Source organism: Gracilinanus agilis, chromosome 2 (genome assembly GCF_016433145.1).
Source record: "Gracilinanus agilis isolate LMUSP501 chromosome 2, AgileGrace, whole genome shotgun sequence".
In the NCBI taxonomy this organism is placed as follows: domain Eukaryota; kingdom Metazoa; phylum Chordata; class Mammalia; order Didelphimorphia; family Didelphidae; genus Gracilinanus; species Gracilinanus agilis.
This window is the reverse complement of record NC_058131.1, coordinates 499389816-499404995: the sequence shown is the minus strand read 5'-3', so window position 1 is coordinate 499404995 and position 15180 is coordinate 499389816. Positions and strand designations below refer to the sequence as shown.

At 36.7% G+C, this 15180-nt stretch overlaps 1 protein-coding gene across 1 annotated transcript in view; it reads left to right on the top strand.

Moving 5' to 3' along the window:
• LOC123235890 (galactocerebrosidase-like) overlaps window positions 1-5556 on the top strand; it is a 126524-nt gene extending 120968 nt beyond the window's left edge. Inside the window, exon 17 of the mRNA XM_044662120.1 lies at window positions 5416-5556. Within this exon, the coding sequence (XP_044518055.1) occupies window positions 5416-5556 (141 nt within the window). The remainder of the gene's footprint in view (window positions 1-5415) is intronic.
• Window positions 5557-15180: the final 9624 nt, after the last annotated feature.

Genomic DNA, 15180 nt, shown 5'->3' with positions numbered 1-15180 from the left:
CAAAATAGGTTGGGAAAATGAGCAAACCACATAAGCAAAAGAATATGACCATAGTGGCAGGGAAGACCAAGACAAATTTACAAGAAGCCAACAGTTTGAAAACAGCAACATGTAAAATCTCAAAGGAAAATGCTAATTGGAGGTCAGAAAGAATTCCTGGAGAAGTTCAAGAAAGAGATGAGAATGATAGATAAAAAACTGGGGAAAGAAATGTGAATGGTGCAAGAAAATTATGAAAAGATAATTAATAGCTTGTTAAGAGTCCCCAAAATTCACTGAAGAAAAGGACTGCATAAAAAGCAAAATAGGTCAAATGGAAAAGGAGTTTAAAAAATCATTAAAGGAAAGAACTCTTTTAAAAGCAGAATTGGTCAAATGGAAGGGATACAAAAGTTCACTGAAGAAAATAATTCTTTAAAAATTAGAATTGGGTCAATGGAGGCCAATGGTTCCATGAGAAACAATAAAACAAAGTCAAAAGAATAAAAAAGAATTAAATATCAGATTAGAAAAACAACTGATCTGAAAAATAGATCAAGGAGAGATGATTTAAGGAAGCTGTGATTAGAAAAGTCCCTAACCATCATATTTCAAGAAATTATCAGGAAAAAAACATTCTGATATCTTAGATGCAAAGGGTAAAATAGAAATAGAAAGAATCCATTGATTTTCTACTGAAAGTGTTCCCAAAATGAAAACTCTCAGAAATATTATAACCAAATTCCAGAGCTCCCTGGTCAAAGAGAAAATATTGCTAGCCAGAAAGTATATCATGAAATCAGTTAGGATCACATAAGGTTTAATGGCTTCCATGTTAAATGAACCGAGGGCTTAGAATATGATATCCTAGAAGGCAAGGGAGTTAGGATTACAACCAAGGATAGCATACCCAGGAAAACTGAGTATAATCATTCAGGGGGAAAGATGGTTGTATTATGATACTTTTGAGTCTTCTATTTTGAATGTAAAATTTTCTATTCAGATCAATTCAGACCTGGAATTCTTGGGATTCCTCTATTTCATTAAATAAATATTTTCCCCCCTAAATGATTATACTCAGTTTTTCTGGATAGACTACTCTTAAGCATATACATAAATATATACACTCACTTGAGTATGTAAGGATGAAATTTAATGGTTGGATAATAATTTTATGAAGTTATGTGCTCACCAATATTTATTTTATCTTGAGTCAGAAATTTATTCACAAATATCTACAAATATAGAGGAAATAATAAAGAAGAGAAATGTGAGGGAGATAGCAACCTAAAACTCTCAACTGGGAAGGCTGGTGGTGAGTAACCACGCAGCTTCCTCTAAGATAGAAGCTAGTCTCTTAGAAAACTAGGAAAGTAGTCAGCCTTTCACTCACCCAATGAAGTAGTCCAAGAGTCAGAGTCTAAGTTGAAACCGAGCTCCAAGCCCACGATTCAAGCCACAGTCTCCAGTAAGCTCCTTTGAAGACTCTCCCTAGTTAGACGGCTATCTCCAGAAGACAATCTCTTCAGACAATCTTCTCCAAGACCATCTTCTCTGAAGGAGTTCAGGGATTGTTTTTATGGTGACTCCTTGTCTCTTCCACCCTTCACAAGGGTCAATAACAGCTTCCAAGTAGTCTAGCACTGCCCAGGGGTCAGCGTATGTGGGAACCATGGTGTTCATACCTTCTGGAGGTTGAATACTCATTGAAAAGGGTTCACAGTTTCTGAGGGTGTGAACTCTTAAAAGAATTCAAAAGTTTCTGACTGAATTAGAAAAGTGGATCAAACTCTCCAAGTATCTTTCTGGCTTCTCACCTAACACTAAGTAGGGTGTGAATTCACAAAGTGTTCTTTTTCTGAGCTCCTCTACCTAGTTCAATCAATTGAATGTTGATTCAATCAAAAGGAAGACTAAGGAGAGTTTATCCAGTCTTCACAATCTGATGAGGTACTTAACTTAGTGTTAACTTAGGATAGACAATAGAGTAAAAAATTCTCTTTAACAGATATAAAAGTCTGTCTTACCTGCTAGACAAATAGGAAAGAAAGGGTATATAAGTCAGTTTGATAAAAGGGAGAACAGATTAAGGGAAACAGTAGTCAGAAGCAGAACAGACTTGAAGAGGGACAGGATCAAAAAGGGAAGAATAAACACAAGAAAATGGGATGGAAGGAAATACATAGTAATCACAACTGAATTTGAATGGGATGAGCTAACCCATAACATGGACAGGAGTAGCAATCATAATCTCAGACAAAGCAACAGCAAAAATAGACCTAATTTTAAAAAATAGCCAGGGAAACTACTATGCTAAAAGGTACCATATACAATGAAGGAATATAAAAAAATTTATAGCAGATTTCTCTAATAAAACTTACTTTCTCTATCATGTAAGGAACTAAGTCAAATGTATAACTATGAAGGTAATTCCATAATTGATAAATGGCCACAGGACAAAAATAGGCAATTTTAAGAAGAAATTGGATCTATCTCTAGATAAGTATGTCTTCTAAATCAATCCTGATTACAGAAAGGCAAACTGAAACAACTCAAAGGTAATGCCTCATGTCTATAAGAAATAATAATTATTGAAGGGGATGAAGGAAAATAGGTCCACTAATGCATTGTTGGTAGAGTTAGTGAGCTGATCCAACCATTCTGGAGAAAAATCTGAAACTATATCTAAGATTCCATAAAACACTGCATTTGATCCAACAATACAATTACTCTGTTTATGCCCTAAAGAGATAAAAAGAAAAGGATCTATATGTACAAAAATATTTATAGCAGCTCCTTTTGTGGTGCCAAAAAAAATTGGAAATTGCAGCAATGCTCCTCAGTTGAAGAATGATTGAACAAGTTGTGACATATAATTGTGGTGTAATACTTTTGTGCTATGAGAAACAAGAAGAAACATTTCAGAAAAATATGGTAAGACCTAAATGAACAACTGCAAAATGAAGTGAGATTCACTCCATCTAAGCCGTCATCTTCCCAGAATCCAAAATGAAGTGAGAAGAACCTGGAGATCATTGCTCACAGTAACAGCAATGTTGTAATAATGATCAACTGTCAGTGGCATGGCTACTCTCTTCAGTACAGTGATCCAAGTCAATTCCAGAGCACTTAGAATGAAAAAATACCAACTACCTCCACAGAAAGAACTGATGAACTCTGAGGCTAAAATGAAGTCTATTTTTCTTGCTTTTTTATTTTTATTTTTTTGTGACATGGCTAATATGAAAATATGTTTTGCATGATTTCTCATGTATAATTGTTATATTTTCTTTCTCAGTGGAAGAGAGTGGTGGGAGAAAGATAGAGAATCCGGATCTAAAAACTTAAAAAGACTACTAAAAATGAATACATTTAAAAAAGATACAATTAAAGACAAGTATTGAATGAATGTGTGCTATTTTCTGAAATAGAAGAGAAGATGATGCAGACTTTCATGCTAAAATGAATCCCATAGTGTTTTACATATATTAGCATTATAGCCTCATAAGACCCTCTTATGGAAAGAGAGTGTAAGTCCTATTCTAATATGAGCCCTGTGAGGACAGGGGCTCACATGTTTTTTATTTTTTGGCACAAAGTAAATTTTCAATAAGTACTTTTTCATTTAAAAAACAAAAATAAATGCATGCTGATCAAAATGTGGAAGTCTTGTGCTCTCTGCCTTAATCAGAGCACATCTGGAGTATTATATTCAATTCTGCGTGCCACTTTTAGGAAGGAATATTGCCCTACATGAATATATCCAGAGGAAGGTGACTAAAATACTAAAGTCTTGAAACCATGTTCTGGAAAGTTCACTGATCCTGGGGGTTTTTTATCCTGGAGAATAGGTGGAAAATGTAGGGGAGAAATATATATATATATATATGGTAAGAGATTAAGTATCTCCTCAGATATGTGAAGGTAGTAGTCTCGTTCAAGAAAAATTATAGTTATTTTGTTTGGCTCCAGAGGTCAGGTTAAGAGGTGGAAAGAAGTTAACAGAACATTTTTATCCAGTGTAAGGGGCAATGTGGTATTAGAACTTAAGTGAAAGTGGGCTATCTTGGTCCTTGAGGAAGTGAATGACTTTCCTATCATTGGAAACTTGACTTCAAATGAAAGCTCATTAGTGGAAGGAAGAAAAAAGTTTGTTAGAGGTATTATGAGAGGGACGAATTCAGAAGCTCTCTCCTGACAATTTCTATATTCTTTGAGGTTTACTGATTATGCCTTTCTTTTTCTTGCTTTTCTCAACTTAATATTTGGATTAATGAACCTCCTCTAGGCTCTTTCACCACATTTATTGTTTTTAGTTGTGTCTCACTTTTTTATGACTGCCTTTAGGGGTTTTTTTGGCAATGATACTGGGATGATTTGCCATTTCCTTCTCCAGCTCAATGTATAGATGAGGAAACTGAGGCCAACAGTTAAATGACTTGCCCAGGTCACAGCTAGTAAGTGTGTGAGACCAGATTTAGATTAAGGAAAATGAATCTTCCAGACTTGAGGCCCAGCCCTCTATTCACTGTTCCACCTACCTGCCCACTTCAAATGGTAGTGAGTCTTAAATTGTTTTTGGTGATAAAAGACTAATTAGTAATGGGTTGCTGGGTGGCTCAGTGGATTGAGAGCCAGCCCTATGGACTAGAAGTCCTAGGTTCAAATCTGGCCTCAGATACTTCCTAGCTGTGTCACCCTAGGCATGTCACTTAACCTTAACTCCCTTTGCCTAGCCCTTACCACTCTCCTGCCTTAGAACCAACACATAGTATTGATTCTAAGATGGAAGGTAAGGGTTTAAAAAAACATTTCTTTTAAAAACCTAGTTAATAGCTGACAGATGTGCCATTGGTCCTTTAAATTGAAATGGAATTATCCACATTGATTTGAAGCTATTGATATATTACTTATAAATGCCAAAGGACATGTAAAAAATAACATATAACATGAAATTATGAATTGATTTTGAGTGTTTTTCTTAATTTACTATGTATATAGAGAGCATTATAATTTGTTGCTAAATTTGTCTCCAGTTTTAACTATCATTTATATTTTAAAAATGGTTACAAGATTCAGGTAGTTCTTTCATCCAAATAAGTGTGTGTATGTGTGTGTGTGTGTGTGTGTGTGTTTGCACGTGTATGTGTGTGTATGAGATCAATCAATTAATTAATCCATCAGGATTTATTAAGCAACTTCTATGTGTCAGACAGAGCTAAATGAAAAAATATCTAAAATCCTTTTTTCTTTTCTTTTTGGCCTTTAACCTAAACTTTGTTAAATTATAATTTTGTTATTTAGAAATTCAGTTATAAGTATATTTTGTTCAACTATGTAGGCTAGATACTAATAGTTTTACATACTATTAAGGAGAAAAAATGTATAAATATATAATAAAATTTTCTTTCTTTCTTTCTTTCTTTTTTTTTATAGGAGGCTTCTGCTTATGGCATGCTAAATACTACACATCTCTGGACCACTTCGCTGAAGCCATTTCCCAAGACTGGTTGGGCAGCAATTGGAACACGTAGCTTCGAGTTTGGACAGTTTGATAACTTTCATATTGATGCTTAAAAGTTAGAATTCTTTAAATTCTGAAGTAATTACTCCTCTCTCCATATCTACTTTGAGTTCAAATTTAGAGTCAAATCCCAAAGAAATTTTTGAGACAGGAAAACATTGAAGGAATTCGTATTTTCACACTTAACACTATTGCATATCTTATTGATTTTTAAAACTGTTTCTTCCAGGTAGTTTTATGCAATGCCCAAGGGATCCTCAAGGGCAGTGTTTTATGAATTACTGTAGGATTTTCATCCTTTCATTCTATATGCACATTTTAAAAATGGTAATGGAAGCAAAGGTGGGACCATTTCTAAAATGCCTTACTAATGAACTACCTCCTAAACTTTCTTCAGTCAATAATAAAAAAATGAATGGATACTTTGGGACCTTCATTATGTAATTATTTTCCTTTTGTTGGTTTAGTCAGCTCTTTCTGGCAGTTTTTTTTAATACCCTAGAAGAATTGCTTAACATTTTTGCTTGCAGAAAGATGGAAAGAATTATGCCTTGCTTTATCACACAAAATGAAATTGTTGAATAAATTTTTCAGTTGTCATAACTGTCTACAATTTAATAACTCTTTAATTCATCCATCAGGTTATATTTGAACAGTGAAACATAATTTTTTAAGCCCATGCCTTCTGACTTAGTATCAATATGATAAGGTAAAGGTTAGGCAATTGGGGTTTAGTTACTTGTTCAGGGTCACACAGAAAAGAAGTATCTGAGGCCAAATTTGAACCCACTTTTTTCTGACTCCAGGCCTGGCACTCTATGTACATATCAAAGGTAAGCTGATTTTGAATGACTGTCTTTGCCAAGGAATCAGCTCCTCCTGGAGGAAGGAGATAGATTTAGGAGTTTAGGAGATGACTTGAACTATATCCTGAGCCAATTTCTCAACCTCAGTAGAAATATTCCTATTAGAATCTATTACTACCATCATCCCAAAAGTAGGTATAGCAGCACAAAAAAAGCTCTGTTCTGGGGAGGAAGTGGCAACTGAATTAGTCCTAGATCTCCTGCTCCATACATGCCATTAAGTATCCAGATTCCTAGCTATGGACTTTTCTATCTGGCTACTGTGGAGGGGTAACAAAGGCCAAACCACAGCTCCCATACCACCCTTGGGGAAGGGAGGAATAAACTGAAGAGTTACAGACATATAATTGTCTAGTGGTTACCAAACTCCATAGGAAACCTGTCTTCAACTGTGATGAGGCAGCAACAGTTGCAAAGGATATGTATTTATGTGACCGGTTGATAAGACCAGCTCATCAAGTTATTTGTGAGTCACAGAACAACATAAGAGGAATGAGGTTGGGATCAGAAGGGTCACAGACAGACTTACAGACAGACTAATCTTGCTTGCTGATCAGTGACAATGTTTATTGATTTCAGGTAGATACTTACAGGGAGTTGAATCAAGAAGAGGGATTAGATCACTCTCCACAGAAGTCAATGATTCACAGGATGGAGACAATAGATTTAGATGACCTCAGTGGCTCCAAACAAGAGTTTTCTATAGGTGATAATTCAATAATTCAAATTTCGCCAGTTGTAGCTTGGAGCAGAAAAATTCCAAGATTTATACATACAATTAAAAGTTTTGATTTTACAAGTCATTATAACCAATTTTTCTTTTCCATAATTTTCCAATCTTTTCTGAGTTTCAATACTCATCGACAACGCTTAAACTATTTTGCAATTCTTTCCAATTTATACAGAAAAAGGGTTAATAATTTTGTTGGGAGTTAAATTTCCACTAACATTATCTTGATAATGATGGCTGGTATAACAGGAGTTTGTTAGTGACTTGGAAGAGAATCAACATTATCCCAATACATAATATTTTTTGTATATTGTCATAAGCAATTTACCTTAAAATTTTAGGTTACAGTATAATTATATATCATTGCAAGTAAACATTATCAATTTCTAACAAATTGCTTTTTTAAGCATAGGTTTGCATTTATACACATATTTTGAATTTTTTCAGAATCATTTGCACAAAATACATATTTTGGTGACACGCAATATATAACAATTTTGTCAAAAATTCAATACCTATGGCATGTTAATCAGAGTCTCAGTGGTCTAAAGTCATTGTTGAAGCACTTTTGAATATATATGTTGCTTTTGTTCTCTGTTGATACTTTGTAATCGTGGGATGAAATTATCTCTTGCCTTCATCATTTCTACCCTTCCTCCCTCATGGCCATTGAGGTGAGGAGAGAAGAGATGTCTGACAATTTTGTATATTTGTCCTTTATGTGAAACCAATTAAATTATCTCAGAGTTCAGGAGACCAAAAATCTATAAAATCCATAAACAATGTTGTTTTTTGAATTTCCCAAACAACCTCTGTCTGTCTCCTCCATTCTTCCGGAATGAATGGAAAAAGGATAAAGGGGGGATTTTCCAAAAATTAAAACCTTTTTTGCACAGACAAAACATAGAACACAGACTGATAACACAGATAACATATTCAGCAGTGACATATCCCAGCTATTTAATACACTCTCTGACAACATAGAACATAAAAGCATGGCAACTAATTACTAGACTCTTCTTTTCATCCTGGCATAAAGTCCAATTGTTACAATTGGTACATAGCTGAACAACTAAAGAAATCTGTGGGAAAAAAAGGCTCATTAATAATGATGGAAGAGAAAATAAAAGAATGCTTAGGGGATAAAAAAATGGAATTGTCTGGGATAATCTGTAACAGCTATCTGCCAATCATTAGAGGTTTTATTCAATGTAGTTATCTAATTTTTGCTCCCTGGGTTATATATCAGAGCAACACTGAGAAAGAATAATTCGAACAGGCTTTTTACATTTCAAGATTTAGTCAGAAAAGGGGTTAACCTTTTGTAAGAAGTTAGGGCTGACATTTGACAAATCTCAGTTTTAAATTACTTTTCATGCTCCAACAGACTCAAAGCTTCTGTGTTTAAAAAAAATCTGTGTGCTGGGGGACTATATCCCGCAGCATTCCCTACTCTCCTCAGGTTTCCATTCTCTTGACATCCTAGCATGGAACTGGCCTATAAATGGACCAATCCCAAATGGGGAGAGGCTTTTGGCTTTTTTGGTGAGAGCACAAGAGTTTGCAGGAGCTCAGACTCTGGTCTCTCCTAGCACTATTTTCTCTTCCCTTACCTCTTTTTCCTTTTTTTTTTACAATTTGACAAACCAGAAGGGACCAAGGACCTTTTAGGTAAGTAGACCCCGCCTTCTGGCCTCCCTTCCCTTCCTGCCCACACAAAAGGCAAGAAGCCATGTTTCTAGTGTCTCCTTTTACACACCTGCTCTGGCTTCCATTCCACCTCCCGCTTTTCATCCCTCTTCCCCTCCTCTTTCTGGCTCCTTCTCTCTCCTCTCCCTCTTCCTCCACCTCCTCCTTTTCAGACCCCCCCAAGACCACCACTGAGCTCTTTTTCCCATCTTCCTCTAGCCCAGCTTCTCTGGCTGACCTTTTCTTTCTTTCACCCCACCACCCCCTTTCCCTCCTCCAGTTCAGTTTCTTCAGCTGACCCATGTGGTTTTCCCCCCTCAAAATCTCCCCCAACCCCCGCAAGCTGTTTAAACTTCCAGTTTCCTGCTCTTGGGGTGGTGGTGGTGGTTACATCTGTGGATTGAGGGGGTGTGTTTTGCTATTTAGCTATAACTGAGAAGGCAATGTTGCAACCAATGTTTGCAACCTTAACAAAAAGCCTTTTGTCCCCAACAGTTTTTCTACAATTGGAAAACCTTAGGGGTTCATACTGGCTCTTTTTTTTGATAATGCTGGGAGGTTTTCTTTTAATTAACCTCAACACTAAACAACAAATGGCTACCCTGCTTAAAATGCAGGCTCAGTTGGATAATTTTGAAAAATCCTTGCCTGGTCTCCAGATGCCAAGGGAAGATCCCTTCCCACCTATGCCTCAGATGGAATTTTTCCTCTCTTGTCTTGTACAGCTAGCTACTGGCCACCCTGCCCTCCCTTGTCCCTTCTTCCAGTGCCCTGCCCTCTCCTGCCCCTTGTTTCAGCCCCCAGCCCTGCCCTTTCCTCCCCTTTACTTTCTCTGTATTAACACAGACATCCAACAAAAAGACAAGAACCACAACTGATTCATTTGAAGGCCTTTCCCCTTAAGGGAAGTGCCCACCTTAATGAGGAATGGGTACATGATAACCTTAAGGCACCACATACCTTTTATTCCCCAAGATATCAAGAAATTCAAGCAAAATGTTTCTTGTTTTGAGGAAAAGCCTATCATGGCCATTAACAATATATTTCATACATATGATCCTGCATACCAGGGTGTCCAAAACTTGCGCCAAGCTTTTTTTACAGAAAGGGAGAAAAGTAAAATTATTTCTATCTTTAATAAAGCCCAGGGAAGGAATATGGTTCATCAGCCAGAATACAGCCTGAAATAGGATTTAAAAGATGGAGAATATTTGCAACTATGCCGTGCTAGAGAAGCATTGCTAAAGGCAATGAGAGATTGCCCTGACAGACCAAGTACATGGGCCAAGTTTGAGAGTCTTAAGCAATCAGATAATGAAACATCCTCCCAGTTTATGGATAGACTTATTGAGGTGGGAGGAAGGTACATAGACTTTAATCTTATTAAAGAGAGGGATATAAGGCAAAATAGAAGACATTTTATAAATAATTGCTGCAAAGTGGTCCAGGATTATTTTAAGACAAACTGCCCAAACTGGCCTAATATGGACCTTGAGGAATTAAGGAGGGTCACAGTTTATGTATCAAAAGGTCATGAACTGAAAACTGTGGAGACAAATGACTTGGTAGAAACATTAAGGAAGAAATTAAAATCTTTAACTGAAAGATTGATAAAAATGAAAAAGAGAATGGATGTCAAGCAATGGCCATTGCCCCTTTGCAGAAATCCAAATATCAATCTCTTACATGCCACTTCTATGCAAAAAAGGGTCACATAATGAACTGTAGGAACTGTAAACAAGCAATTAGAAAAAATAACTTTAGAAATAATAATTTCAGGAATTACAACTTTAGAAATAATAACAGTTATGGAAATAATACTCCATATCCAAATCCAAATCAGGCCACCAATAACTCACACCAAAATACCCAACAATATATACAAAGTACTAGACTCAGGGTGAGACTGCCCCTCAGCCCAGAGGAGCCCAAGGTACTACCCAAAGATCTTTATGAAGGTGTGAGGGGGGAAAAGGGCACTGGAATCAGAGGGTAAAACCTTTGATTTCCCAGACCCTGATGTCTTAATGCCAGTTATCCTTATCCACTCACCCTCAATAGTGACAAACCTCATATAACCCTGAAAGTTGGAAATATTTACTATGTTTGTTTCTTGGACACCAGGGCCTCCAGATTTGTATTGATGAGTACACCTGATTCTAATTGTAGTTCCATTGGTTCACTAAATGTAATGGGAGTACCAGGACCACCCCTAAAGGTCCCAAAGTTTTCCCTTCAGATGGTGTCTTTAGAACCCCTAGTAGTAGAACATTGTTTTCCTTCTAATGCCTAACTCTCCTATAAATCTGGGGAGAGATCTTTTGTGCAAGTTTAGAGCCACAATAACTTACTCTCCAGATGGCTCTATGTCACTAGATTTGCCTGAGGAATCCTGCTTTCAGTCAGTCAGGAGACGAAAGAACCTCCCACTTTTGAAATCCCATCTCATATACCTGAGGCTCTCTGGACCACATCATCTTCTGATGTTGACCTACTTAAATAGTCTGTTCCTATTCAAAATAGGACCATTCCTCAGTACCCTCTCAAAGGATAAATTCTACTGGTAAAAGAGCCAAAATTAGGCCTCTATAGAAAATTTTTCTATAGATTCATCCAGAACTTAAGGGCTGTGAAAATCATGTCATAAAAAGACATCCTGTGGTTTCAAACCTAAATTCAATTCTCTATAATATTTCTAGCACAACTACATACTTTATTGCAGTAGACTTGTGCTCTGCATTCTTGTCTATACCCATTTATAAGGATTCTAGGCATATATTTGCCTTAATCTGGAAAGGTTCTGAGTGGACCTGGGCTCATTTGCCCAGGGGTTCATGGACAGTCCTACATTATTCTCACAATTTTGGAATGAAGATACAGATAGTATTAAATTTGAGCATAGCTGTTTAATTAAATATGTATGATTTGCTCTTGGCCTTATCAAATGCTTCAGTGTGCCAGGAAGATAGCAAACATCTCCTTTTAGAGCTCCATAAGAGAGGTCACAAAGTTTCAAAAGCAAAAGTTCATTGATGTCTCCCCAAAGTGACATATTTAGGGTTCATTTTAACTGCTGGTTCCTGTTCTATTTCTCCTAAGTGCATTGAAGATATTAAAAAATTGAGTACACCCTCCACTAAGAAACAATTGAGGGCAATTCTTGGAGCAACAGGGTTTCATAGGCAGTGGATCCCTTGCTATGGGGAAATCACCAAGCGCCTTATAGCACTAAAAAATATTCAGTCCCTGGATTGCTAAAATTAGAAGTGGAACACCTGTCAGCTCTTTCACAATTAAAACAGGCTATCCTGTCTGCCTCTCCTCTAGGCATCCCCCATTAAAACTATTTACTTTGTATGTACACGAATGGAGAAAGGTAGCTTCAGGTGTTTTAACTCAAACTTTGGGACCTGCTCAGTACTCAGCTGCTTATTATTCCACCCAGCTGGGTCCAGTAGCCTCAGGAGCATCACCATGTCTTAGAGGTGTAGCTGCCACAACCTTACTAGTGACTAAATCTACTGATTTAGTATTGGGATGCCCTTTAACTATAATGTGCCCACATGAGGTCAAGTCATTGTTGCTACGACATAAAACACAGACATTTTTTGATCAGAGAATTAAAAGGTATGAGGTAACCTTGTTGAATAATTACATTAAAATGCTGTGCAGTTCCAAATCCTGCGACCTTGCTTCCTGATTTAGCACTTTCAGAACCTTTGCACAATTGTGACTCTTTAGTGTCCATGGCTGAAAAACCTTGAACTGATTTACTGGGCACTCCCTTAAACAATTCAGACCTAGTATTATTTACTAATTGTTCTTCTTTTATGAAGGATGGCATATGCTACACAGGAACTGTTGTAGTCACAGAATTTGCCACTCTGTGATCAACTTCACTGCCCTCAAATATAAGTGCTCAAGGTAGCTATAAAACATGCCTGTATAATTGCCACAGATAAGAAGGCAACTATTTACACAGACTCTAGGTACGCTTTTGGAATATATCATGCAGGGGGCATGCTTTGGCTTCAGAGGGGATTTTTAACAGCTGGAAAATGTATAACTAATGCAAAAACTATTAATGAAGTTCTTTCTGCCCTCTAGCTCCCTGAATCCCTAGCTGTAGCTTATTGCTCTGCCCAAACATGAGGCACTGACCCTGTATCTAAGGGGAAAGACTAGGCAGAAACTGATCCTATATCAGATTTATTCATGTTTGGGGATAATTCCTAAATTCCATATACTATGCCATCCCCAGAGCTCAGGCCAAGTTGAAAGAATGAATATAGGACTTTAAACTATGACTGGAAAATTGTGCACTGATGTAAGAGGGGAGACTAGGTATTTAAGGTATGGTCACCAGAAATCGATTAACTCTATTTCAAAATAAAATAGACCCAAGTCAGGATGAGTTTTATGGTGGTTTATTTACAACTAGGAAGGTTGAAGATAGGGAAGTTGAGAGAGAGAAACTCTGGCCTGGAACCAAGGCCTGAACCGGGTAGGAATTTAGAGGCCCCAGCAGAGGGGGCACAGAGGTTAATTAAACAAGACTTCTAGCCACAAGGCCTCCTCTAAGAAGAGAAGCCTCCTTAAAGCTAGAGCCTCCAGAAATGCCAAGGGAAGAGAAAGAGAGTCAGCCTAAGTTACCCACGTGACAATTCAAAGGTCTGAGGTCTCACCAGAGATCCTTCCACACCAAGTTCAAAGTGCCAACTCCCTCCAAAGGAAGTTACCATCATATTTAAAAGATAGCATCTTTCGTCACTTCCCGCATCCACCTCCAATTTCAAGTGGACAAATGGCAGCCTCAACACTGTTTTGGACTGCCCAAAGGGTAGTCCCTTATTTTTGATTTGTTACTTACTATCATGTGTGGGTAACAGACCTTCCCCTCCCTACTTAATTCTAAGTTGGGTGGGATGACATTATTTCTGGTGGCTAGAGTCTAAACAAATGAATGAGGATGAGCTAATTCCATTCACACACTGAGACTCATTTAAAATGGCCTGAAATTCTCCCTCTGGCCATTTGATCTTAGAAGCAGGCCCAAAAAAGATCTACACATCTCACCATTTGAGATGCTTTTTGGAATCCTCCTATTAAGGCTAAGCCTTTCTCTCCCACATACACATTGTTACTAGGGGAAGATACTTCTATTGCCTCATATACATGTGATTTACAGACCAAATTGCGAGAGCTCCATGAATCTGGAGCTGCTGTATAATCAGCTTCTATAGACTTCTTGCTCCATCATTTATGCCCAGGTAACAAAGTTTACATGAAGAACTTTCAACATACTGGAGCAACTCAAGCCTCCTATGACAGTCCATTCCATGTCTTGTTAACTACTCCAACAGGCATTGCAATTGGAGAAAAGGACTCTTGGATCCATTGCTCCCATGTAAATAGAGCACCTTCTATAGATGATAAGTAAATATAGCCTATCATATTTATTTTATTTTACTGATTGCTTTGATATTTAATTTTGTTTTTAAATATATATGCATATATATGTATATGTATATTGCTGTTACTCTATGTCATTTTCAGCTATTGCGTTTTTGCTATTGGGTATATGTTCTGTTGCACTGACTTTATTTGTATCATCCTATACTTGAACCTGAGAAAAAACCATTATAAAACTCCATAAACTGGTTAGAAAAAACCTATATTAGTAACCTTTAGATAAGTTGATGTGTTTTTTTGTGAATTTTGAGAATTTGGTACTTTCTTTGAATGTGTATTACCTATTGTAGTGCTGTTTTTTAAAGCTTTGTAAAAATCATGTTGTACTCACACTGTGGATCATGTCAAAGTTAAAGTGGAAATGGATCTCATTTTTTTGGGTGATAAACCTTTGTCTTCTACCTCTCCTTGAGTGACACAGTGTGTCACTGATTGTAAGATATATATTTTTGATTTTTAAAACATTTTTTATTATTGTTTTTCCTCCTGCATGTGCAATACAATATTTGAATTTTATTTTTTCTCTCCTTTTTTGGACTTGAAGCACGTTACCAGTATTAAAAAGTTTTTTTTAAAAAATTTTGTACTAGGGTAAGTTTTAAAATGCCCATTAGTCTTGCCTGTAACTGCATACCCAGAAAGTGATTAGGGAATTGCTTAAGGCAATGATGAGCAAACTACAGCCTGGATCTGGCCCATGGGGAATAGTTTGCCCATACTACTTTAGACTATAGAAATAATGCCATTCATTATTTAAAAAATTATAGGACTTTGCTTAATGATTTTGTCTGATTCCAAGAGAAGGGAACAAAAAGAGNCACTGATTGTGAAATATATATATATATATATATGTGTATATATATATATATACATATATATGTATTTTTTTATTTTTAAAATATTTTTATTATTGTTTTTCT